Genomic DNA, 24,872 nt, shown 5'->3' on the forward strand with positions numbered 1-24,872 from the left:
TCTCCAGTCTCACTGTACACCTGTAGGTCGCCGCGAGGCCTTGCTAGTTCGTCTTAATACCTAGCCTGTTCCGTGCCCTGTTGCATTGATAAGTGCGCTAGAACAGCGCCGGCGCATGCGACCTACCCCCGGAAGCCACTGCTGAACACCAATCCTGGCGGATCGGATGAAGTTCTTGGGTGACGGCTGGCCATCTTCAACCCCATCATGCCATTCGAATACGCGCGAACAGCAACAAGACAGAACGAGATGCTCTCCCAACCCGAGAACAATTGAAGTGACCCAATCAAATGCTCTCCAGAGCAGACAGGCAAACATTTAGACGGGTCTCAACCTGCTGTATCACCATGCGGAGCTCCCTGCAGCAATGTCTGGTCTGGTGACCACCTTTGACGTTTTCAAACAATATCCTCTCGGATTAAAGACAAACACGACCAGAGCTAAGATTAACAAAATTAGAACCCAGGAAAAGAGTCAGCTCACGATTCGTGTCTATTCCAAGTCAGCGGCAGCTTCTGGCCTCCGTCGCACCTCAGTGACCGGGATTATGAACTCACGATACCCTCAACGTTAAAAAGAATAATAGGAGACATCTAACCAGCAAAAGGATGGACGATCTGGGAATTGAACCCAGGACCTACCGCATGCTAAGCGGTCATTATACCACTAAACCAATCGCCCATATGTTGATCTAGCCCGGACTTGAACCGGAGACCTTCAGTGTGGCAGACGAGAGAGCCGAAAGGCTTTCGAACTGTTAGACTGACGTGATAACCAACTACACCACCAGACCAATTTGCTTGATGACTCAGCCCGACCAAACACACTATCTGAATGGTCAGACAGTTGTGTGGAGGGCATCACGAAGCGATAGGGCTTGGTGGGTTGGTGGACAGGTGCAACTTGCAAGGGGAGCAGCAATCCACACGGGCATGTGGGACAGCCAAGATCCAGGCCCGCCCACGCACGTCGTGACAGGGTTCTGTCTCAAGCCGAATTAACCGGGGAGTTAGGACAATGTCATGAGCATCTACTTCGTATGAATGACGGGATCACAAACACAAATAGACGTAGATGTGAGAATCGAGAACTTTTGTTTCATATTCACATGATGACGCGCTCTAAATCATTCCTCACAGTGCTTCCAATAAACAACCGCCTCAACCGCGCCAAACGGCCTCGATAATGACAAAGAAAGTCAAGGGGTTGGCCTCAACACGTTTGATCTCGTATCTTTCGTCCGCCTTCTTGAATAACTCCGTCCATGCGTCGACAGGTCTCTCCTTTGCGCTGAATAGACCCATCATTCTCAGATCCGTCGAAGTGCCCATCTGCTGGATAGACTTGGGCAGCGCCGCCGCCGCCGCGGCGTTCTCCTCGACGTCACCCTGCTTGCCGACATAGTCGATAAAGAGGACCCGGGCACCAGGGCGCAGTGCCGGCGTGAGACCCTTGAGAATCTTGATAGACTCCGCATCGGGCCAGTCGTGGAGAATAAGCTTGATCATGTACAAGTCGGCGGACAGGGGCTGCGGCTCGAAGAAGCTGTGGGGCTGGAAGTTGACTCGGCCCTTCAGCTCCTCGGGAATGTTTTGGTTGAAGGAAGTCTCGCAGTTGGGCAGGTCTTGGACGGTAATCTTGAGGTTGGGGAAGTTCTTCGCCAGAACGAAGCTGTCATGGCCACCAGAGCCGCCGAGCTGTGAAAGGAGTGTCAGTCAATGTTTTTCCAAGATACTTGGATAATGCACCACTAAAGCCCGAGAAACAACTTACATCGACAACGCTGAAGTCGCCAGCGGCCTTCCAGTCGTAGGCACTGTTGACCAACCCCTCCAAGCGGAAGATCTCCTTGATGTAGTTCATCCACTTGACAAAGTTTCTCTGGCGGAAGCCCTTGTTTTCGCCCTCGCCGTCGTTCTCCAGGAGCTCCCACGAGTTTGTGTATCCGCCACAGAGTTCGCCAGAGTGGTACAGCGCAAATGCGGTCTCTGTCATATCCTCCTTCAATTCTGTCTTACCGCGCTGGTACCTCTCCAGCGCGTAGGGAAGGACGCCCATGGCCGGGCCAGCATCGTTCATGAGAGCCTCAACCAGCGCCCTGAGGCCGGCGTTCTTCAGCAGCGCGGCAGATCGCGAGGTGTGACGGACGCGAGTTGTGAAGGGCTTGCCGGGATCAGTCTCTTCAAAGATGCGCAGGGTGTAGGCGTGGTCGAGGACACGGTGGACAACTTCTTCGGGCAGGCGGACGTGCTTTGCAATATCTGCGTACGAGGCATCGCCATCGATGGGCACGGCAGACCAGAAGTCAAAGTGGTTTAGGGTGTTGAGCGATGCGGCATCCGGAGACATCTACTCAGGGTCAGTCATCTAAGTCACTGCACCAAAACGAAGAAATTGGGCAAAAGGACTAGAAATAGCTGACGTTGTGGGTGTAGTTGAAGATGCTCTCACTCGGTCCTGAGACGAGGTATGAGAGATCGTTGGCGGCATCCAACAGCTTCTGACGGAGCAAGAAGGCTTCTGATGTGAGACCATCGTAGCTTGAGACGCTGTCCGCGGCAAAAGTAGGCTGAGGGATCTTGTTGTCGCTCAGAAACTTGGTGAACTCGGCCGAGAGCTCGCCAATCTTGGCAGCGAGGTCGTCAATAGTTGGCTGTGGTGCGGCCATTTTGGAAGACAAATAAGAACTGAAAGGGGTATCTATGAAAGCAGATGCAGACATTTCCGAATGGTGTGAAGAGGCGTCATATCCAACGAGGGGCTGGAGGGGAAGCTGTCTCTTTTATTTACTCTCTTCCCTCCTGTCATCCCACGAATGCCGGGCAGGGCCAGATCTCGCCAAGAGGCTTGTGCCTCTCTTCATCGTCTTTTCCTACATGTCAAGGTAGTTGCCGTGGGGTTAACGGCGGCTATTTTCTTCATCTAACCTTCCTCTCTTGCTCGTTAGGTAATTAAACCGAGCGTATGCGGTAATGCCATCCACCGCCGAAGACGCTCGCCGTTGCGATGGAGGGGCACTTGTGTGACGGGAAATGCGACGCACACTGCAGATCTGATTAGATTATCTTATCCATCTGAATAATAATCATAAACAGCGCCGAAGGATTACCCCTCCTCGCCAAGCCGCCAAGGGCTAGAGCAGAGGGAGAGTTCTGTAAGATTTGGAGGGCTATACGAGCATGAGGCTGCCGTAGAAGCATCGCGAGAGGTTCATTTCGGTAGCCATCCCGTTAGAGCGCCCCGTCATTGCCCCACTACCCTCTTTTTATGCTCCATGCGGCTTGGATGTCACCTCTGGATTTACCACCGTCTGTTTTGGGTGTCCGTTTAGCCATTGTGCCGTGGGGATCAACGTGGCTTTCGAAAAGGCCCCGGCCTATATTTGACAAGCTGGGCCGCCCCTCCACGAGCTATGCCACCTGTCGATAGCTTGCGATAGGCTAGGATTGAGGTATTTTCTGCAAGGTTCTTGATGCAGATTGCTGCTGCATCATGTGCGATGATGTAGGCCTGGGATGGCCATGAATGACGAGCTCGCCCGATTTTTCGGCAGTTTCCGCCGGTCTGCTGTGTTTCGCGGCCTCCGACTTGTCCATCGGATCTCTCCATGTCCCCCTAAAAGTAAAGTTTAGGGGCTCCAGGTGGTAGTGAATGCACTGCTAGATTTAGACTTAATCCCATGAGCTGAACCGTTGCGCTGGGAGTCGTTCATCGGGATGTGGGAGAAGGACGGACGAGTTGCCTCAACTCCCCAGGCAATGGGGGAGGGCCCATCATTTAGGCGCCATCCGAGTTCCTGGAATGGACTGCAGTTGAACGATGAGTGGTCAGTTCGGACGTTTCTTCACAGGGTCATGAGTCGGCGTCAGGGCCGTCAAGTCGACCACCTTCAGTCTTGAGGCCCTTCGCATTCGCAGGGTTAGAGTTTGTGTAGCTTGGCGCATCTTGGAAGCTTATTGTAGACTCACCGCTGAGCCACACTGTCGCATGGATTGCTCCGCATTTCTCCTCGGCGAGAGAATGAATTGGGTAGACTACGATGTTGTGCGACTTTGATGTGCCAGACAATGCCAGGTTACAGGTGTGTGATCCCTCCAGCAACGCAGAGTCTTGGGGTTGGTAAGATATTCATGACGTGCTCCGCACATGAGCCCACCCAAAAGTTCTAGTCTCGGATTCTTGCAACCACAACTGGCGATCGGCTCCATTGCTCTTGGATTCGGCCGTGCCGGCTCGCACTCAGTGCCACTCACAGACGGCTCAATGGCGGGGTCTACTAGTGACCGAAGACCGAATGGTTCTTCGACGATTTCTTCCGCAGCCTTTCCGACTCTCCACGATGAATCGTCCAATGATACACTTTTCACGCATTCAGTGTATCGGACAAGTCTTCCAGTTGGGTTTACTGCGGCCGCTGAGAAGCTTTTTCTTCTTAACCTCATCCACGCCTCGAAATTTCCACTGACATTGAATCCACTTCCAGCTCTGCACATCCCCGCCGAGTGGGACTTGTAACTTTTAAACATCGGGCCTCGGCCAATCTGGGTGGGACTCGTCACTTCTAGAGTTGGTTGGTATTGGCCCCATTAGGGACAGAACCAGGGGTCTAAGCTATCGATGCTATCGGACTAGTATCACGACAGACTTCAGTCTTCAAGATCCTGAACCAAGGAGCATCAAACTTGATGTTTGTGCACAATTACCCCGTTTTACCGGGTGACAATCTCAGCCTCCGGGTCACGATGAGATGATTGGAGGGCAATGAGCGGGCACCTGTGATTCAAATGACTGACAAAGGTGCTGATCTTCACTGACATCTGCAAATAAGGTCTACACGGCCAGACATGCTAGGGTCAAATGGCCATCAAAGGTTGCGTAGACAAGCCGTTACAAATCTGCGGCCAAGATCGATTGACTCAAGTTCATCGCCAAGGGAATAGTGATGCGTCGGTCCCGAGACGCAGGCCTAGTGTCTTAGGCATCTCCAGAATACAGCGGATGAGCAGTCCGAGAACGGAGAAAGACATCGCGAGAGCCTTTGTGACGTGGTGAACTATCCGGGTCCTTGAAGTTTGGGCCACAGCATCGTGAGACGCATTGGCACTTTATATCATGCGAAAAGTGCCGGAATGAGCAACTGCCTGAGATGTAGATTCCCAGACACAAGCATTGCTTCGCTCTAACGAACTTAGGACACTTTACAAATGCCCCTCTGGTCTGAACCGTGTGAAATCATCACCTTCCCTTTTCAGTGAGAACTGCTAGCTTGGTCTGCTCTGTGTTGTACCTTAACTAAGCATCGAATGAACTTATCCCCCGCACTTGGTGGCCACGGCGTTCCCCTTTGACTTGGGAGCATCGAGAGGCCACGGAGCAAATGCCAGAGGAAGCCAATCCCGGCGCTGATGTGGCACTCTTCCCGATATCGCGGGGAGTTAACCAGATTAAACATGTTGCCGATGTATCCATTCACGGCACTAGCTCTCATGTGCCGTCCGTGACTGCGTTGTTCGAACAGCACTGTCAGTCTGACGCAGGAAGAGCATCCACGTTCGCGGGCTGCAAAGCTTCAGTGCCAGGCCAAATAACCGCAGATTGTTTGCCCTAAATACGAAAAGTCTGCTGTGGAAGATAAGCACTTGGGAATATTAGGATTACAGACAGGCGACTCAGTATGCTCAGACGGTTTGTCGCATGTTAATGATTTGCGGCGAGGATTCCTGATCATACCTCTTAAGTCTCCGGCGAGAGAGCAAGCCTCATCGGCCTTCGCCATGAAGACGACGCCAAATATTGCCATTTATGGAATGTGTCACTGTACCCTAGATCAGGACTGAATGAATTGCATGCATCTAACGCGATTTCACAGATGGAATCTGGATAAACACCGCTTGTCAAGGCATGGACACACATACACTACCCCTATGGAGAGTGCTGCGCAGATTTCCTGATTAGCAGCATCTTGGAGATTTCAAGGGGGAGGAACAGGCCATCTCCAAGAACCAGTTTCCGCCCCAAATATGAAAGCAAGTTTTGATCATTGAAAGACCGTAAAATCTCGTCCAGATATCGGGGGCTTGCGGGCCGCAAACTGCTAATTTCATTCTCAATACAGACCTTCATGACTGCCCAAGCCGTTTCGGCCATGGAGCAGCACTTATTTACTGTCGAGGCCCTGCCGTAGAGGCTGATTAATCCTCAAGTGTGGCGTCATATCTCCCGGGACGAGAGCTCTGCTTGAGAAGCAAGGGCCATGTCCGCACGCGATTCCAATTGCAGTAAAATTATCCAGAAGTCGGTGACCTCAACCCACTGAAACCCCTCCCCTGGGCCTTAGCCCATAAGCTTGTTGTGATAGATCAAAAGTCCGAGTACAATGCCGCCACTGCCGGGTGACCTCGGTGCCACGGCGTCGTGTTCAGGAGGTACAATTTTAGCATGCGTCTTGACATACTCCACTGCTCCAGGTACTGTTACTAGAGATATGTGCCGGCGGGATGGCCCTAAAGGCTGAAGCAGCAGCCGCAAGCGCCTTGAGTCGCCAAGCTTTATTGATTTGGCGTGATTGGCTTCGAGAAGTCTCTCCAGCCTTCATCCAGGTGCCTTCGGAAATCTGCCGGGAAATTCTCCGCCTTGAGTTGCGAGAATAATTGGACTGGAATCTGCTTGATATTCTGCAGCATCCCCTTTGAACTTGAGCCCTTGATGCCACCTTCCTTCTTTCGCTCGTACGCTTGTCGCGTTACGCTCTTGCCACAGCGTCCGAACCTGGAAGCCCTCTGTGAGAATCAAGGGGAGTAGCCGGCTAAGACAATTTCAACGATCGTCCGAATCTTTAAGCAGTCACGGGATCCGCCTAAGCTCTGTAAGATATCCAGCATCAGGTGGAAACGAAGCAGGCGGACAGATGCACCAGAAACTGCATCTGGACGGACTGGGTGCCTGACAACCAAGCCTTCTTTCACACCATTCACAGCAGGCTACGCAGCTCCCACGTTCTAGAGAAAATGAGTAGCGACTGAGGGCCAGGCTCACCACGAAATTAGACGAGCTCCAAGGGGTGCGGCAGGGTTCTGATTTGGGTCGTCACTCTTGCTGAGCACAAGGTGCAATCTCCTGAGAATCCTCGATAATCAAATCCAAGACTCTCGATCCGCTAGGGAGACATCAGTAACGAAATCGACCGTTCAGCAATTTGGACATACTGGAGCAGGAGAAAGTCACTCGGAACTAAAGGGGGAGGATGATCTTACAGGAGTTTCCCGCGTGACTGGACTCGGACTCGATCACAGAATGGTTGAATCAATATCTTCAGATTCGCAACTTCTAGGCTCTCACCACCCTCTCAACTAATCTGGATGGGTCGGCATACAGACGCCCGACGGTTTCACCTCGTTCTAGGCGGTGTAGCTCATCCTTCAAATTCCCAAACGCAACCTCCTCGATAGCAGGAGTAATTTCCTTCTTTGCAACCATTTTCAGCGCCATTTCAACTTCGTCCATCGATGACCCAACAGATCCCACCAGGTGCACGCCCAAGGCGACGAAGTTGTGCGTGTCAATCGTGGCCTCCTTCTTGGTTAGCCCGACGAGAACAACTTTTCCACCCGCTTTGACGGCTTTGGCGGCAGCAGCGGTGGTGATGCCGACTCCGGCAAAGTCGAAAACAATATCGAACTTGACGCCAGGGAAGTCATCCAGGGATCTCCCGCAGCAATAAGCCCCGGACAACAGTGCTGCAGGATATTTGCGACGATGGAGGTCAACCCCATAGACCTTGGCGCCACGGTGAGATGCAATCTGAACTGCGGATAACCCAAGGCCACCTAGTCCAATGATAGCAACTTTCGATGACTTTTGAATCTGCCCCTCAGTTGCAACGGCATGATAGGCTGTCGCAACGGCGTCCGTGGCAACGGCGGCTTGCGCAAAGCTGACTCCGTCGGGTATGTGCAGGGTCTTCGATTCGTAGAGTAAAACGTACTCAGCGAACCCACCATCTATGCCGATGCCGGGGCTTTTGACAACATCTCCGATCTCTACCGGGTGTTTCGCGGTGATTACAGACACGACTTTGTCTCCAGCGGCAAACTTCGAAACCTCAGGTCCACAACCCACCACTACACCAGCAATTTCATGGCCTAGAGTGATGGGCCTGTTCCAGAAGAACGTATTGTCGAGTCCAGAAATTATGTTGCAATCGGTGTGGCAAAGCCCGGTCGCCTTGATCTGGACAAGGAGCTGGTCCTTGGCCGGGACCGGAATGGGTAGCTCACAGTACTCTAGGCCTTTTGCCGGGGTTGAGAACTGGTAAGCCTTCATCGTCTGAGCCATTCCGATAGCGTTCCAGATAATCTCGAAGATGTTTCCAAAAGGCTTTGTACTGGCTAAAGGTTGTATGTTATGATATGATTGAGCCTTATGGCAACAGCTTTGTTTGGTTTTTGTAAGTACTAGTATTTGCACAATGGGTGGAAAGCGAGTAGGGAAAGTTATGACGGGAGTTTGCGTGTTCAAATCGTAACTGAAAGGCTTTTTATTGTATCTTTAATGGCATCCATGTTGGAAGACACTCCGCAATATTACGATGTCTTGCCGCGCGCATGATTACTTAACATTTCCTCCAGTCGGAATCGACACATTCTGGGGAGTTGAAGTCGCTGTCTACCAGCATCTACAGGATCTAGAGATTGACATCTTAGTCTCTTTTCGTTCTTCCGTCTACGCCTGTCCGCTTAGAAATTGTCTTGGAGCCGGCGGGTCCAGATTACTCCGGCACTCCATCCGGAACGATTACTGATTAATTACCCCACACATCGGTCCGTACCTTAAGATGGCTCCACATTGCCCCGGATCCGAAGTTTGGGTACCGTTCACATCTGTGCCATTGAGTAATCAAGCGCAACAGCTGGGTGAGGAGGCTTTTGTGAGGGGGGCGACAAGCCGTTCGTACTAACCATGAGCCCTAGTCCATGTCAGAGCTTCCGAGGGCGATTTCTCCAGTCGGAAAGGATGACATATCTCGGAGTCTCTACCGGAAAGTTGGGAAATCATCTAGCAGTGCCCTTGGAGGCGAAAGAGGCAACAGAATAGAGAAGCTGTCTATAAAGTCGACTTGAAGAAGGACGGGAGTTTGAAACCCATCTCTACCATTGAAAGAATGCAAACTAGCAACTACCATTCACTATCCAAAATTCAGTCCAATAACGATTCACACGACCTTTGCTCATTATCAAAATGTCCACCTATCAAACAGTCCATACTCAATATGTCGCCGTTGACAAGACCCGAGTTGCTTACCGCCGGATCGGCGTAAAGAGCAAGATCCCTTTGCTTTACATTAACCATCTTCGTGGTTCAATGGATACTCTAGACCCTCTTCTCTTCAACACGATTGCGAAATCGAGAGAGGTCATTGTGTATGACAGCTTCGGTATCGGGCACAGCGAGGGCGAGGTGCCTCCTTCCACTGAAGTAATGGCTTCAATTGCGGCCAAATTTCTCTCTGCCCTTGGTGTCTCCAAAGCTGATGTCATTGGCTTTTCCATGGGAGGCGGTGTGGCTCAAATTCTGGCATGGGACTATCCTCAGCTGGTTCGAAAGTTGATTCTGGCTGGGACTCAACCAGGTGTCGGAGAAGGAGTTGTCTTGCCACCCCGCGAGGTTCTAGAAAGTGCCGGAACAGCCAACGACGAGCCGCCCACCAAGGAGGACATGTTTCGTCTTTTCTACTATCCGTCGGATACGAGCCTGGCACTTGGCGAAGCGTGGTGGGAGCGAATCCATGAGCGAAAGGTTGACGGCGAGGAGCGCAGAGAATATTTGATTGGACCAGGAGCAAGGGCCCAACTGAACGCCATTTTCTCATTCACGGTTGACACGGACAACTTTGAGCGCATGAAGACTATCAAAGCTCCCACTTTAGTCACCAACGGCCACACTGACATTATGTCGCCGACTTCTAACAGCTTCACTCTTCAACAAAACTTGTCGGATGCTCAACTCATCATTTATCCTGACGCTGGCCACGGTCATCTATTCCAGTACCCAGAGCTCTATACACAACATCTCAACCTGTTCCTTGAAAGCAAGGAATAAGCTTTCCCAAGTAGCTCTCTGATAGTTCATCACATCTCAAATGTAAAACATTGACAAGCACTTCGCACGATAACATTAAATATCTTAATTGTAGTTACAACACGTCTTGTTGGAAGCTTGAGCGAGATCTGATTTGTTCTAAGCTATTCAAAGACCATCCAGGTATGTTCAGCGTATGGTCAAGGTTCTGCTTAGAGGATAAAGTTACACCTTGACGGAGTGCCTTCCATCAAGGGAGTTTGGACGCACGAAGCCCTGACGCATCCATCTCCGAACCTAACATAATTCTTCTACGCAGCAATCCTGGCCCATCCAAGCCCAAAACATTTAAGTGACGGAGCAATTTGCAATGTGCAGATCAAGCTTCATTTCGCACCCACGATTTCGTTTCCTAATCGCACACAAAATACAACAATTCACTACCTCATACATCTCCCGTAATTCGAACTTGAACATTCAACAAAGTCCCATCTATTCTGGACTAGTCAATATGCATCTGTCAGCCTTCTTTCAGCTCATTGCTGCCGCCTTGATCACTCCCGGCATGGCATTTCCAGCCGACGTTAAAGAAACTGGCCAAGCAGCAACCAGCCATACGCTTCCGACTGCGATGACAGACTCCATTTCGGCAGAGGAATTTAACGGGGCTATGACAACCGTCACAACATCAGCAATGTGTATCCACGTAGGTAATCCCATCACTGCATTATACATTGCCAACTTCTAACCTGATCGAAGGCGAGTTTGAGAGCCCTTTGCCCTGCACTCTGCGGCATTACCGCGATTGCCGGCGATGAAATTTTCCGAGAATGCGTACGTGGATGCGATTGCCGATCCAAAAAGCATGGCGGGTCTTAGTTTCAGAATACATCGAATGTAACGACTACCACGAGGACACTTGGGCCGGCAATCTGGCAGCCTTCTCACTCCGAAGGGACCCGCGTCGAAATCTGGACACATCAATAAACGCATCTCACTATGAGTACTGTATAGACATAATGTACTTACCTAAGTAGTCATCAGACAAGGCTAGGAATTTAGATGACGGCCTCGGCACCAACTCGACCATAATATCAAGTCGCCGGAACATTGGCCACAAATAGAATCAGCATCGAGTCTCGCAGCATTACACCAATAATAAATCAAGTCAGTAAACTGTTGGCTGCTTCTCATGTGACTCAGATGAACCGCATATCCTTTGACGCAGCCTTTCGTCTTTCTTCATCACCTGTATCTACCCCGTCTAACAATGAAGTTATCAGTGTCGGTGCCTGCGAATCCACCGCAAAGTGAAGTCTACCCAATACCTCAAGATACCATAACCAGCATTCAACTTTAGTAAATCTGGTTCGGACATAAGATGTGAAGATCTCCCGTAGCCATAGTTAGCACTAGTTTGTAGTAAATGACTTTTTAGGCCACAGATCACACTCTCGGTCATTGGTACAAGTACGCAGTCCCACTGGGTTAATTGGACTTCTATTCAGCAATCAAAAATAAGAGGTATTTTCGCTTTCAGTTTCCGGTGTACTGATTTAAGCCGAAAGAGTATTCGGTTTCAAGCTAACCTAATGGCTACTTGTATTTAGAAGACCTCCTCCTGCTCATCATCGTTGGTAAGTTGGACGTTGGGGTCAATATCGCGCTTGAAAACCTCCTCCTGCTCATCGTCGTTGGTGAGCTGGACGCTAGGGTTGATATCGCGGCCCAGAAGACCCTTGGCGGCCTCGGCATCCTCAGGGTTCTCAGCAGCGAGAGCCTGAATAGCGGCGTTGAGATCGTCCCCGCGCTTAAAGACTTCCTCTTGCTCGTCATCGTTTGTGAGCTGAACATTGGGGTTGATGTCACGGCCCAGGAGGCCCTTGGCGGCCTCGGCATCCTCAGGGTTCTCAGCGGCGAGAGCCTGGATGGCGGCGTTGAGCTCGTCCGCACGGGCAGCAAGGGTATCGAGAGGTGCGGCCATGGCGGCAGCGACTAAAGTAGTGAGGGCGACGGAGAAGCGCATGTTGGCGGTATTGACTTGAATGAATGATTAAACTTTGTACGTTGATTTGAATGAGCGCAGCTCGTATATGAAGAATGGATATATAGAGTGGACCGGCACAGAAATAGGACACTGAGGATAGAGAGTTCGTCGAAAGATGGAAAGATGGGTGGACAAATACCGCTATTTCAACATTTCTCATGACCCAACAGGGCGGATGCCTCGGATCGCCACAAACTAGACCAGCAAGCTTAGAAACTCCCGAGACGCTCTGCTGCCGCAGAGCCGGTGTTGTGGATATCGAATGGCATCCCGCTGACGTTTCTTGGCAACGCAGACTCTATTTCCATCTCGAAACGGCACTTTCGTCTCGCCTTGGCGAACGATTTTGGGTATGTGCTTGCTTACTGTGCTCGCGTTCTGTGGTGTGGTTCTGATGGACATTGCGAAGACGTTTCGAGTATCAGGCGAATCGCATTTCTTTCTTGCCGCGGGGAGGCCTCGAACAGGGGCAGAGGTTCGTCGGCTCGTTGGGTGGGATTCGTGGCCCAGTTTGTTTACGCTAATCCAACCTGGTCAGCACGTCCAGTAGGATATGCGCGATGAGGGGTCTCCCCGCACGGAAAGGCTGCGGGTTGGATGAAGAAACATCGGGTGAAGCGATACTTGTCGGGAGCCTGAGATTCCGTGCTCAGAGCCTCATTTCTTGCATTTCATGCGGCACGAGTGCTCGGACGGCGAACGGATGAGATAGGTCTGGCTCTCTCTCACATGAATCATTCTAGTGTCCCTCACCCAGAAGACCTGAAAGTAGGTCACCACAGCCACGTTTGGCTCGTTAGCGAGAGACAACTCGTCATCACGATCTTCCAGTTGAAATAGCGAAACTGGTCCTTGGGATGGCAAATAAAGATGCGAGTTGCAAACTGGGGTTATGTCGATCCTGAAGACCTCCCGAGACGGCCCCGTGCCAGGGATTTTTGCCGCCATCCCGCTATTGCGTTGCAACGTTTCGTTTTGCGTCTTGAGCTGTCCCAAAAGTGTCCCAGCGGCTGCGTGACCGTGCACACGAGGTTCCTACAGACACAAACTTGCCGCGTCTTCTTCACTCCACTTAGTAACATATATTATGCATATCTCTTAGGAACATTCGGCTTGGATGAGTAGTTAGGTTATCCAAGGAACTCGCTGTTGATCGGCCGCAACAAATTACCGATCGACTGGTGGGCCTGGTTGATGTTCCTAGGATCAACGCTGAGACCAAGAAAACAGTCCCTTGTTCGTTCCTCTGAAATCAGTAGCTTACCTAAGTCGGTAGGCCCAAAAGGATCCAGTGCCACCCTAGAAGCTGAGCTTTCTCGTTACCTGTGGCAAGCGATTTCTATGGTGAGGCAAGTCTGAAGTATAGCCCTGGTGAGCACAGGAGTCACGTCTCGCCTCACCTTTGAGCACAACGTAGGGCAGCTTATGCCCTCGCAACGGCCGGCAAATCAGCTGATCGGAATCACGGCGAATACATGATCAGCGCGAGATGTTAGGTGAGACGGTCAAAATACGGGAGGCTCTCAGCTTGCCAAGGAACCTTAAATTGTGCGTTCTCAACTCTATGCCGACGACCAGGTAGACTAATATACATGGCTCGTTATTCTCGTAATCATTAAATGTCCTTCGACTTCGTTGCCAAGCGATAGTCCATGCCTACCGTCACACTCCCGAACCATAGCGCCAGCTTATCCACGATAAGGTTCTTTCTTCCATACCAAGGTCCCTGGTTAGTCACTACAGGCATTCGACCGTGCGCGCGGGTGAAGTAGTTGGATGTGGCATCTACGCAAGGCAACCTGGGCGAATTCTTCTTCTCCTCGTCCGACAAGACGGGGGTGGCAGCAACAGCACCGGTCTTCTGCATCTGCTTGATGACACGGATGCAGAGCCGGGTCACGGTATCGGCGCCAGGGGTCCAGGTTTGAGTGACGTAGCCGATGATTGCAGCCGCGTTGGGCACACCGTCGAGCATGCATCCGCGCCAGCTGTACTTCTCTCCAACCTTGACGGGGACGCCATCAACAGTCACGTCCGTACCTCCGAAAAGCTGCACATGCAGTCCAGTTGCCGTAACAATAATATCGGCGGGCAGATGACGACCGGATTTGGTGAGAATGCCATCCTTCGTGACCGTCTCAATGTGGTCCGTGACAATTTCTGTGTTGGGCTGGTGCAGCGTCTTGAAAACATCTCCATCCGGGCACATGTTGAGGCGCTGCTCGAAGGGGTTGTACTTGGGTTTGAAGTGAATATCGACGGGATAGTCCTTTGGGAGCCGGCGCTTTGCATCGAATCGAAGGAACTGCTTGGCTAAGTTGGGGAAGCCCAAAACAATCTGGATAAAGACGGTCTCTAGGAGAAGGTCCTTGAGCAGGATGAACCAGTTCGCCAAGAACAAAGGTAAGAACTTTTTCGCTGCTTTGTCGACTGGTGATTCTGCACCTAATGCGAAAACATAGGATGGGCTGCGCTGCAGAATGGTGGTGAAGCCAGCTGTTTTGGCGATGTTGGGGAACAAGGTCATCGTGGTGGCGCCAGAGCCGATGATGATGACGCGCTTTCCAGTGTAGTCAAGGTCTTCGGGCCACCACTGAGGGTGGATCGTCTTGCCCTCAAAACTCTCGATTCCGGGGATGTGTGTCTCCAGGGCCTTCTCGTAGGAATAGTATCCGGAACAAACAAAGAGGAACTTGGCTTTGATCTTCTGGATTCCTTCGGGGGTGTTGCACTCGAGGGTCCATCGTGCCTCATCGCTGTCCCAGTCTGAAGACAACACCTTGTGCTGGAATCGGATGTGCTTGTCGATGTGATGTGTCTTCACAGCATCTTCGATGTAAGCCGCAATGGGCGCGCCCTCGATAATCTTCTTGTCATGAGGCCATGGATGCCATCCGAAGCCAAAGTTCGTCATGTTCGAGTCGGAGCGAAATCCGGGATATTTCCAGTAAGACCACGTCCCACCGACTACGTCACGGGCCTCAAGCACCGCGAAGGTGCTGTCTGGCAGCTCTGTCCGCACACGGTATGCAGCATTGACGCCGGAGATGCCTGCGCCAAGAATGAGGATGTCGAGTTCTTCCGCCATAGTTTCGGTGATCTGCTGTCGAGTTGGTGATAGACCTCCTAACACCTGGGGTCGTGATGGCAGCAAAGATCTTATGTATGGACACTCGTGCGATCAGAGGATTTTTGTTGAGGCAAAGTGCATGCCGAGGCTTTTTTTCTAGCGGGGCGTGCACGCGTCGATCTCGTGCTTGGTGGAGGATGCTATGCAGGGGCTCGCATGTCTTAAAGCGTCTTGACGCCTCCTCAACCCCTCGATCCAGCCTCTCTTTGGCTGCTTCGTCCCTCCACTACCATGCGAATGCGAACGACAGCGTCAGTCAAAACACATGCCTCGGCACGTTTGACGCTTCGACAGCGCTTCTGTGCGTCTATCGACCTATCGATTTGATGGCAACTTCTCGAAAGCTCTATCACAATTGTCTTTATGCTTTTGGGTTCTTCGCCGTCGCCTCATGTTTGTACCATTACCCGAACTCATACGCTTTATGTCACGAGTTATGGCATATAGCAATGGGTATACGGAGTATAGTAAAGTGGCCTAACTTATTAAAGTAGAAATAGATAAAAGAGAAAGGTCTATATATAGGATATAAATGAGATATACGTGATATAGTACGTAATAAGTACTTTATAGATTATAGTCCCTATCTTTATTACGTAATATACCCCTTAATTACTATTATAAGGGAGCTATTATGCTTAAAATAGGACCTTTAAATAGCTTTATAAAGGCCCGATTTAGTTAAATATAAATAAATAAAAAATAAGCGTAAAGGATATACGTCTTTTAAAACGCATTTATTATTAATATCCCCTTTATCTAAAGTAAATAAAATCTTAACTAAGAATAGTACGTAGTTTACTACTTTTAGTATATAAATTAATAAAGGCGAAGCTATTTATTTACTTTATATATATTTAAAATCTCGCGGCCTTATCTCGCTATTATTTTTTTTTATTTTTTTAACTTTTTATAATCGTTATATATACCTTTATTTACTACGCGTATATACTAGCGCCGTTAAATCCTTTATTAATTTTATTTTAAATATAAATATTTAATATATCCGCGGTTATTAATAAATTTTATATAATTTTTATAATATATTTATATATATATTATATAGTTTATTAAAAGTTTAGTTAAATAACGATAATAACGAGGCCTTTATAGTTAAGTCCCCTCTCCGCCCCCGCTAATTTATCCTTTTTATATATTAAAGCTTTATTATTAAGCTCTCTTTTTTTAACTAGGAGGACGTTAAGGCTATTACTAGAGATACTAAGAACTTTAAAGAGTTCGAGGCTCTTTTTAGTAATAAAAATATAGGCTATAATAAAAATATAAATAGTTATAAAAGCTTTAATAATAAGCTTTTATTTCTTTTTATTTTAGAATTTAAAAGTAAAGAAGAGTTTAAAAAAGAGGAGGATAACGATAAAGATAAAAATACGGACGACCTATTCTTTAAAAAAGGTATATTATATACTATTTTTTTAAGTATTTATATTTAATATTATTTAGATTTTAAAAAATATAAGTTCGTAGCCGCTTTTATTAATAAAAAGGGCGCTAAAAAATAAAAAAAAAATAAAAAAAAAAAAACGCCGAGAAGTAAAAGTACCCCCCGCAGTAAATATAGTTCTTTTTATTTATAAAGACCTATTTAACGTATACTTAGTCCTTAAAAAACTTAAGGGCGAGGCTTTTAAAGAACGGGATATTTAATATATACCCTGCTTTTAAATAGCTTTTTAATATACTAATTATAAGGATAATAGTTATTATTTTATAAAAAGTAATGGCCGGTATACGCGCTATTTTAATAGCCGTTTAGTTAAAGTTTATATTAATATACTAATTATTTTACAGCTAATAGTTTAGGCTTTTATTAAGGTAATCGTAAGTAGCGCTCCCCCTTTTATAAATATATTATCGTTTTTTATTATTAAAAAGCGTATTTTTAATTATAATTTTAATAAAAAATCGCTAAGCTTTATAGTATCGTCTACTAAATAAATAATAATATTAAAAAATATAAGGATTATATCCGCTTCTAAGTAAATAATTTCTTTTTCCTGCGCCCCCTAACCCCTCCTTTAAGTACGCCGGTATTATTTATTATATTTATCGTAGTCGTTTATAATTAACCTCCTATTACCCCCCCCGCTCCTATACCCTAGGTTATTAATTTAACGGTCGTTCTACCCCTAGCTCCTCCCGTTACCCTTATTATTATTAGCTTTATAAACTTCGAAGTATATAAAGTATAGTTCTTAATATATATAACCGGTTTCTTTATTATTAATACTATAATTCTAATAGTTTCGTTCTTTTTAAACTAAGAGTTTAATTAATAAATATAAACCCGAGTCCTATTTTTATATATATATACCCTATAGGGTAAGGTTATTTTAAAAGTTTAGGCCTTCGGGCTAAGAAAAGTTTTATTTATTTTATTTTAGGCCTCCGGGCCGTACTCTAAATTCTATTTATAGTTTACTTTTAAGTACTAAGTTTTTCTAAATATAGCTTAAATTAATTATTTCTAATTATTCTAGTTATTTATAATAATTTCTTATATATTATAAAGGTTAAAAAGTATATAGAAGTATTTAAATTTAGTTTATAAAAGGTTTTTAATAAGTCTATTTACTAATATATCTTCTATTAATATATATATAACTTCGAAGCTGCTTTTAGTATATTTTTATTTAAGTTATATATTCTATATATCGATATAACGAAGCTATATAGCTATTCTCTCCTTTTTTTTTACGACGAGTCGAATCGTTTACTAATTATTATATTTAATTAACTATACTTCTTTTAAATTAAAAGTAATATTTTTAAAAAGGCGCTTTAAAACTATAGTTTTTTTTATAGTTTTTTTAAAATAAAAAAGTTTAGTTTTAGTAGTTAACGTTATAACCGTTACTTAATATACGGATTTTTATTAAATTAGGCCGCTAAAAAAGAATATTATATACTCTTAAGATAATCTTTATATTACTTTATTATTTATAAAGCTAGTATCCTTAGCTAAAAATAATAATTACGTATTTAATACGTTACTATATAAGAGCACGAGATATTTTATTATATATAGATATCGAATATATTAATTAATAACCTTAATATAGATTGCGCTTAGGTTAGTTAGGAACCGTAATAATTATAAATAAATAAAAGCGATATCTAGTTTAATTATAATAGTTATATAGAGTATATTTCTAATCTTTTTTTAAAAGCTCTTTATTTTTTCTTTTATAGCCTACCCCTCGTTTAGTTTAAACTCTTACTATAGTAAAGGGGTAACTAAATTTATTATATTTATAAAGTTAAAGCGCTTAATAACGTATTTAATATATACGTTATAAGCTAAGTAAACCTTATAAATAGTATAGTTTTATAAAATCCGTACTCCGAAGAAATAATTAATCGGTCTATTTTTTTTAAAGTTAATATATTCTTTAATCCTATTTACGACTTTCTAAGCGGCCTTTTAGTCGTTTTTATAATAGAGGATTATAAAGTTATTAATATAAATATTAATATTACCTTCCGGTTTATTATTTAGTAAATATAGATCTCTTTATAGCTATATATTATATTATATTATAAAATATAAATATAAAGGTTTAGAACTATAAAATTAGCGAGTTTTGGAGCCTATATAGAGCGCGTTAAAGTCTTTTTATTTTTTAATAACTTTATATCCTTTAATAGTTTATAATTATTAGCTTATTGCTTTTAATAGCGCGTTAAGGAAATACGTTAATAGCGTTATATTAATTAGCCTCGAGGTCGAATTAAATAGTTATTACTATTATAAACTTAAAGGCCTTTATAGTAAGCGTTAAAGTATACGTATTTTATAAAGGTTAAGCGGTTATATATTTCCTTTATATATATATATACTTTTACTTTTAGACCTCGTTATTAGTATTATATTTATAAATATATATTATTTTAATAAAATAGGATCCTTTATTTAGGATTACGGTTAACCTCTTCCTATATATTAATATCCTTTAGCTTTTTTATTTCGTATTTATAGCTTCTTAAATAGTTTTTATAGTTATTATAGGAGATATTTAATATTATTAAACTTTTTTAGTGGCTCGTAAAGTTAATTTATTAAGTTATAGTTTATATATATATAAGGCGCTCTAAGTAGGTTTATAAACTACTCTTTTTAATATTTAATAAAGTTTATATATCCTATACTATTTCTTTATTATTTTTTATTAATTAAATATAAAAGTAGAGAAAAAGTAGTCTAATAGTGCTTATAGTAATTGCCGTTTTCTATATTTAAATATAAGAGCGTTATAAAGATATTATTATTAAAGCGTTATAAAGGTTTATGGCTCTATTTAAGGTCTAGGACCTATATAAACTTACTTAGCTCTTCTAAGGCTGTTTATATAAGCTCTTTTTTATATAGTAATAGAGGTTTATTATAAAGGTTTTTATTAACGTCGACTTTAGTATTAAGAATTGTATTTTTATAATTATACTCGTTATTACGTACTTTAGTTTTTATTAAGAGCCGTTAAGAATTAAAGGCTTAAAAACCTTTATAGTATATATAAGCGCTCGTAAAGAGGACTATAGATTATATAGAGCCGTTTATAATTAGTTATTATACCCCCTTCTTTACCCTACCTCTAGCTTATATAAGGGGGTTATTTTAGGGTTAATAGTATTAATAAGACTAGGTTAGCCTCGCTAGTATTATTATCTATATCTTAAATATATTATCGGTTATTTAGCGTTCTAAATAGTTAAAAATTTAATAATAATACTATTTTTAATTATAAAGTCGTTTTAAATATTAGTATTTCCGAAGTCTAGATTTACCTCCCTAATACTTAAATTATTTTATCGTTAATGTCGAAGAGTTCTTATATTTTTAAAATTATTAAATTTACTTATTCGTTTATAATAGCTTACTCTTTATATACGGGATTATAAAAGACTTTTTTATTAAACTTAATATTCTCGTAACGAACACCTATTTAAGCGCGAGTACTTAGATCTTATATAAATTATACATTTCTAGTATATATTTAACTAAGTATCTAATATACCCGTAGGAAAGCACTTTATACTCCTTTTATTATATACCCCTTTACGATTTTATAAAGAGGATATACTTAGTAGCTATATATATATAGACTATTAAAATACGGGGTTATAGTTTAGAATCCTATATTTAATAACCCGTCTATTACTAGCGTTAATATCGCTTTTACTAATTAATTTTTATTATAATAGGCGAGTCTCTATTATTAGCTTCCCGTAAGGTAATATTATAAATAAATATCGCTATTAATACCGCTTCGTCCTAGAGCTTTTTAAAGAGGTTCGTAAAAAGGCGTATTTTATAAACTTTAATAATTACGAGTTAACCTACTTTTTTTATATTATTTACGGGTTCTTTTATATATAGAGGTAGAAGTTCTATTTTAATTCTTAGTTTATTATATTACGTTTTATAAGTGCGTTTAACGTTTACTATAAAGATTACGGTTTCGTTATCGTTTTAAAAAAAGTAAATTAAAGTTCTTTTTTAATAATAGATCGCTACCTCGAGGCTTTAGAATACGTAAAGTATTTTTTTTTTAGTTTTATTTTTTAAAAGGAACCCCCTAAGCTATTTACTATATTTATTAGAGGCTATAAATATATATTATTATTTATTTAAAGAGGGCTCGAAATAGAAAAAATTTTAATATACTCGGTATTATAGCCGTAAAGCGCGTTTTAAGGGCGGTCTTTTTAAAATTATTAATTTAGTTTTAGATATTATATAAGCTTTATATTTAATTTATATTAAAGGCTTAATATATACTTTACAAGTTTTATATAGAAGTTAATAAAGGGTATTAAGTCCTAGATAACCAGTTCTAAAGTATTATAGAAGCGTACTATTAGATCTTTTACGAATACGTTAATACGAGCGATAGAACTTTTTATAACTAATTAGTAATATAATATTAGCTAGGCTTTTAAAGATATAGTTAAGGGCTATAGTAAAAAGGTAAAATTAAAGGAGTTTATATTTAAAAAAGACTAGGTTATTTTTTTAAATTAATTACTTTTTAACGGTATTTTTATAAAGCGTTCTTTATTATAAAGTATAATCTAGACTATAGTATTAGAGTGCGCTTTTATTTAAAAAAGTCTTTAAGACTATATTTATATAGAAGCCCTCGACGTAAACGACGTTTTAAAGCTTTAGATCGTATATTCCTTTTTTTTTAGGTCTATTTAAAACGCCCTTTATAATCCGAGTCCTATATATAATAACGGGTAATATAATAGTTTTTAATTTAACGTAATTATCGTTATTTAATAATACGTAGCTCTTAAATTCTAATAAACTTTTATTATTAACTAGGTATATTGCCCCGTAGCTATTTATTACTATACTCTAAGATAAAAAATAAGCACTATTTATAAGGGTATTAAAGATTACGTTCGATTTTATTTTTTAACTTTTAATAAATATAGCGACTACGTAGCCCTCGTCTTAGTCTATTAATAAACTCGTCATAGGCTAGTTAGAGGATCCTTTTAAAAACCAAGGCTTTTTAGGGGTTCTATTATCTTTTAACTAACTAACTTTTTTAAACTTATTATAAAATAATTTCTATTTATTTAATTTAATTATAGTAAAGACCTCCTTTATATAGCTATTAAATATTTATATTAAGGACCTATTAATATTATAATTTATAAATATTTACTTTAGTTTTTGGTATATTAAAGGCCGCTAGTAGTATATATAATTATATAAGTATATAACGTCCTTTTTATTATTTACGTCTTTATATAAGTTAGAACGCCCTAAAAAAGTAGAGTAAGCCCTTTTTTAGCTTAAAGGCTGTTTTATATATATTTTTTAAGTTATTAAGCTAAATATATATATAATCTCCCCGAGGGTTCTAGTATATATTTTAAAAGCGATTAATTTATAGAAAATGTTATAAGTTCGTTAGCCCTATATAGGGTTAAGCTTAGACTTAACTACTTTTAAAAAGTCGATTATAGCGATCTTTTTTTAAATTTTTAAGATATTGTACGTTTTTATTTAGAAATAAGTAGGCTACTACTCTTTATATTAGCGTTAAGTATTAACTCCGTTCTTTATTTTATTAAGGATTTATTTATATTTTTATTAAACTATACTCTTAACTATAGCTTCGGAGGGTACTAAATCTTATTTTAATTATTAGACGATCTATTAAATACTAAACTTAACGCCTTTTTAAGTTATTTTTTAGAATACGTATTTATAAAGAGTAATAATAATAGACTTTTTTAATTACTAGGTAAAGAGTTTAATATATATATTAATATTATTATATTTAGGAGCTATAATTTAGTAGTATTTAGTAGAGAGCTTTTATTTTTTTTAAATATTCTCGAGTATATAGATCTTTTTTATAGGTATAGTATAGGGATATATTTAGTTACGTAAAGTTAGTAATATAGCTAGTTTTATAAAAAGAACTTTAGCTAGATTTTATAAATTACTTATATTTAAGGATATTAAAGGGGTCGTACTAGGAATTAGGGCTAGAAGTTATTAATAAAGGATCTTTTATTTTCGTTAATCGTTTTTAAACGCTTTATAATAAGTTTTATAAACTCGTTACTCTTTTTTATTATAGATTAAAAATAATAATTTGAAATCTAATAATAAAAAAAATATTATAAAGGGAGCGAGGAGTACGTCGGAGTTTAGAGCGTTTAGATCGACGTATTTTTAGATTTCGAGGCCCTCGTTTATAAAGTAAAAAGCTTAAAACTATTTAATTTAACTATTATAGTTAGTTAATTTAGTTTAATTAAAGATTAACGTAAAAATATCTATTATTTTAAAGAGATAATAAGAATTATATTAATAAATACGTTATTATATTTTGGGGTTTTAATTAAGAGCTAAGCTTATAATTATTACGAGTTATAGTATATAGTAATAGGTATACGGAGTATAGTAAAGTAGCTTAATTTATTAAAATAGAAATAGATAAAAAAGAAAGGTCTATATATAGGATATAAGTAAGATATACGTGATATAGTACGTGATAGGTACTTTGTGGATTGCGGTCCCTATCCTTGTTACGTGACACTTTATTATTACCTCGCTGCCTCGGCAAGCATCTCTTATTCGTATTCGTTCGACTTAAGAAGGCATAGACCGATGCTCATGCAGGGGGTTTATCAGAGCAACTGAAAGCTATCTGATTCAAAACACACTTATGATGGCAGACATCGATCTATCCTCTTGACTTCACATGTGAATGCCAACGCAAGCAATTGGTGGGCGGCAATAATTATACTATGAACGAATCAAATCCCAGTTGCGTTAGTGAAACCCTTCGGCGGTTTTTAATATTGCTCGAATTCAACACTAGAAGGCCTTGTCTATGCCGCCGAGTCTTGAGTGCCGCACGCGGCGCTCCTAGTGCGGTCAAGTAGTTGATGTTTCATTACTTCCTTGGTGTCGTGAGATGGGTAATGGGGGTTTTGGTGGCGAATATTCTATTTCTATCTCTGTTTAGATGGGAAGAATAAACGTACGATGCGTACTTGAGGTATTTCCGGGAAGAGTTCACAGATGAGAGACAACCCGTCATTGAGAGTAAGAGATCCAAAAGAAACAGTTCAAATTTTTGATGCGTAGCAGCACCTTGCATGATAATATCATCGTAGATTGCACCGAATTTGCTGTGCTGTGAGATCAATAGTGATGCTAGGACTCACAGAAACACCAGTCCAATGATCATCTGGTTGAACGACGTTGCCACATTCGTCCATTTCGTCTTAAGGCTATGTTTATTCTGTCGCCCACATGGCTGATTTACACCATATTCTACAAAAGCCAACACAAGTAATACAAAGGACAGACGGACTGGGCAAAATAGATACCATACTCGCTAGTAACCGTAGATGATAAGCTTGCCTAACAAAATCTGCATAATACGCGCAATTCAGCATTGGATTTATCCAATCCAGCCATTTTTCTGCTGCTTCTCCCTTGTTCCACGTGCAGAACGAATATTAGCATAGAGGCTCGAACTCCGATACATGACACAACAATGCTACCTATTTGGACATTCTAAATATACTTAACTTGGCAGGTTACTAGGTAAATCGGAAGCCACGAGTGGCAGGAGAACAAAAGTTGGAGAGGTACGTCCAGGGATCAGGACCGCGTAGCTAAATGTTCAAGGAATGCTATGTGAATCAAACTGACTAAAGAAACATATGTCTGGTTCCAAGATAACAACACACCCACAGTGATGACAGTTATTTCTAGAACTAGCGTTGGAACTTTGAGCACTGCAATAGATAAAACAGCTAGGTAGAAGCGTACAAAATTACATGCATTAGACTGACCACTTAGGTCTTCGCTACTTTCTACATGCTAATTGCTGTAACTTTAAGTGAAGCCCAAATAACTGGATGCACGCCAACATAAGCATGATGAGCGCTAAGAAGACCATGAAAAATATTACAGTTTGACGCTAGAGCCTACAACTATTATCTCAAAAGAATCAAATGGCCATGAACTGTGATTTCCAAAGGCACCGTGATGTTCATAACATAGGTGCCATGTGAAGCCACTGAGTTTTTGAAAACGAAGTGGTTCAGTTTTCA

At 42.3% G+C, this 24,872-nt stretch overlaps 7 protein-coding genes and 2 non-coding genes across 9 annotated transcripts; 3 read left to right on the plus strand and 6 right to left on the minus strand.

Annotated features, from left to right (window-relative positions):
• Positions 1 to 609: 609 nt before the first annotated feature.
• On the minus strand, positions 610 to 681 carry BDZ83DRAFT_t118. The gene has a single exon. It is a non-coding gene; the product is annotated as a tRNA-Ala (tRNA).
• A 6-nt stretch (positions 682 to 687) lies between these two features.
• BDZ83DRAFT_t117 lies at positions 688 to 793 on the minus strand. Its single transcript has one exon. It is a non-coding gene; the product is annotated as a tRNA-Val (tRNA).
• A 367-nt stretch (positions 794 to 1,160) lies between these two features.
• On the minus strand, positions 1,161 to 2,668 carry BDZ83DRAFT_650398 (S-adenosyl-L-methionine-dependent methyltransferase; the record flags this gene model as incomplete). The annotated part of the gene is made up of 3 exons (XM_060510371.1): positions 1,161 to 1,697; positions 1,774 to 2,349; positions 2,423 to 2,668. The coding sequence occupies 3 exons, from the start codon at positions 2,666 to 2,668 to the stop codon at positions 1,161 to 1,163; spliced, it is 1,359 nt and encodes a 452-aa protein (XP_060366517.1).
• A 942-nt stretch (positions 2,669 to 3,610) lies between these two features.
• Positions 3,611 to 4,092, plus strand: BDZ83DRAFT_615953 (uncharacterized protein). Its single transcript, XM_060507935.1, has 2 exons — positions 3,611 to 3,903; positions 3,969 to 4,092. The coding sequence occupies exon 1, from the start codon at positions 3,717 to 3,719 to the stop codon at positions 3,897 to 3,899; it is 183 nt and encodes a 60-aa protein (XP_060366518.1). The 5' UTR covers positions 3,611 to 3,716; the 3' UTR covers positions 3,900 to 3,903; positions 3,969 to 4,092.
• Positions 4,093 to 7,326: 3,234 nt separating this feature from the next.
• BDZ83DRAFT_718456 (chaperonin 10-like protein) lies at positions 7,327 to 8,322 on the minus strand (the record flags this gene model as incomplete). Its single annotated transcript, XM_060512076.1, has 1 exon — positions 7,327 to 8,322. One exon carries the CDS (start codon positions 8,320 to 8,322, stop codon positions 7,327 to 7,329), a length of 996 nt encoding a protein of 331 aa, XP_060366519.1.
• A 905-nt stretch (positions 8,323 to 9,227) lies between these two features.
• BDZ83DRAFT_696502 (hydrolase) lies at positions 9,228 to 10,179 on the plus strand. Its single transcript, XM_060511369.1, has one exon. It carries the CDS (start codon positions 9,238 to 9,240, stop codon positions 10,096 to 10,098), a length of 861 nt encoding a protein of 286 aa, XP_060366520.1. The 5' UTR covers positions 9,228 to 9,237; the 3' UTR covers positions 10,099 to 10,179.
• Positions 10,180 to 10,289: 110 nt separating this feature from the next.
• Positions 10,290 to 11,301, plus strand: BDZ83DRAFT_615959 (uncharacterized protein). The gene is made up of 2 exons (XM_060507936.1): positions 10,290 to 10,783; positions 10,837 to 11,301. Exons 1-2 carry the CDS (start codon positions 10,448 to 10,450, stop codon positions 10,954 to 10,956), a joined length of 456 nt encoding a protein of 151 aa, XP_060366521.1. The 5' UTR covers positions 10,290 to 10,447; the 3' UTR covers positions 10,957 to 11,301.
• A 256-nt stretch (positions 11,302 to 11,557) lies between these two features.
• On the minus strand, positions 11,558 to 12,228 carry BDZ83DRAFT_615962 (uncharacterized protein). The gene has a single exon (XM_060507937.1). It carries the CDS (start codon positions 12,101 to 12,103, stop codon positions 11,684 to 11,686), a length of 420 nt encoding a protein of 139 aa, XP_060366522.1. The 5' UTR covers positions 12,104 to 12,228; the 3' UTR covers positions 11,558 to 11,683.
• A 1,414-nt stretch (positions 12,229 to 13,642) lies between these two features.
• Positions 13,643 to 15,319, minus strand: BDZ83DRAFT_615966 (monooxygenase). Its single transcript, XM_060507938.1, has one exon. The coding sequence runs from the start codon at positions 15,210 to 15,212 to the stop codon at positions 13,740 to 13,742; it is 1,473 nt and encodes a 490-aa protein (XP_060366523.1). The 5' UTR covers positions 15,213 to 15,319; the 3' UTR covers positions 13,643 to 13,739.
• Positions 15,320 to 24,872: the final 9,553 nt, after the last annotated feature.

This window comes from Colletotrichum acutatum, assembly GCF_030867785.1.
Source record: "Colletotrichum acutatum strain CBS 112980 chromosome Unknown BDZ83scaffold_32, whole genome shotgun sequence".
Lineage (NCBI taxonomy): Eukaryota > Fungi > Ascomycota > Sordariomycetes > Glomerellales > Glomerellaceae > Colletotrichum > Colletotrichum acutatum.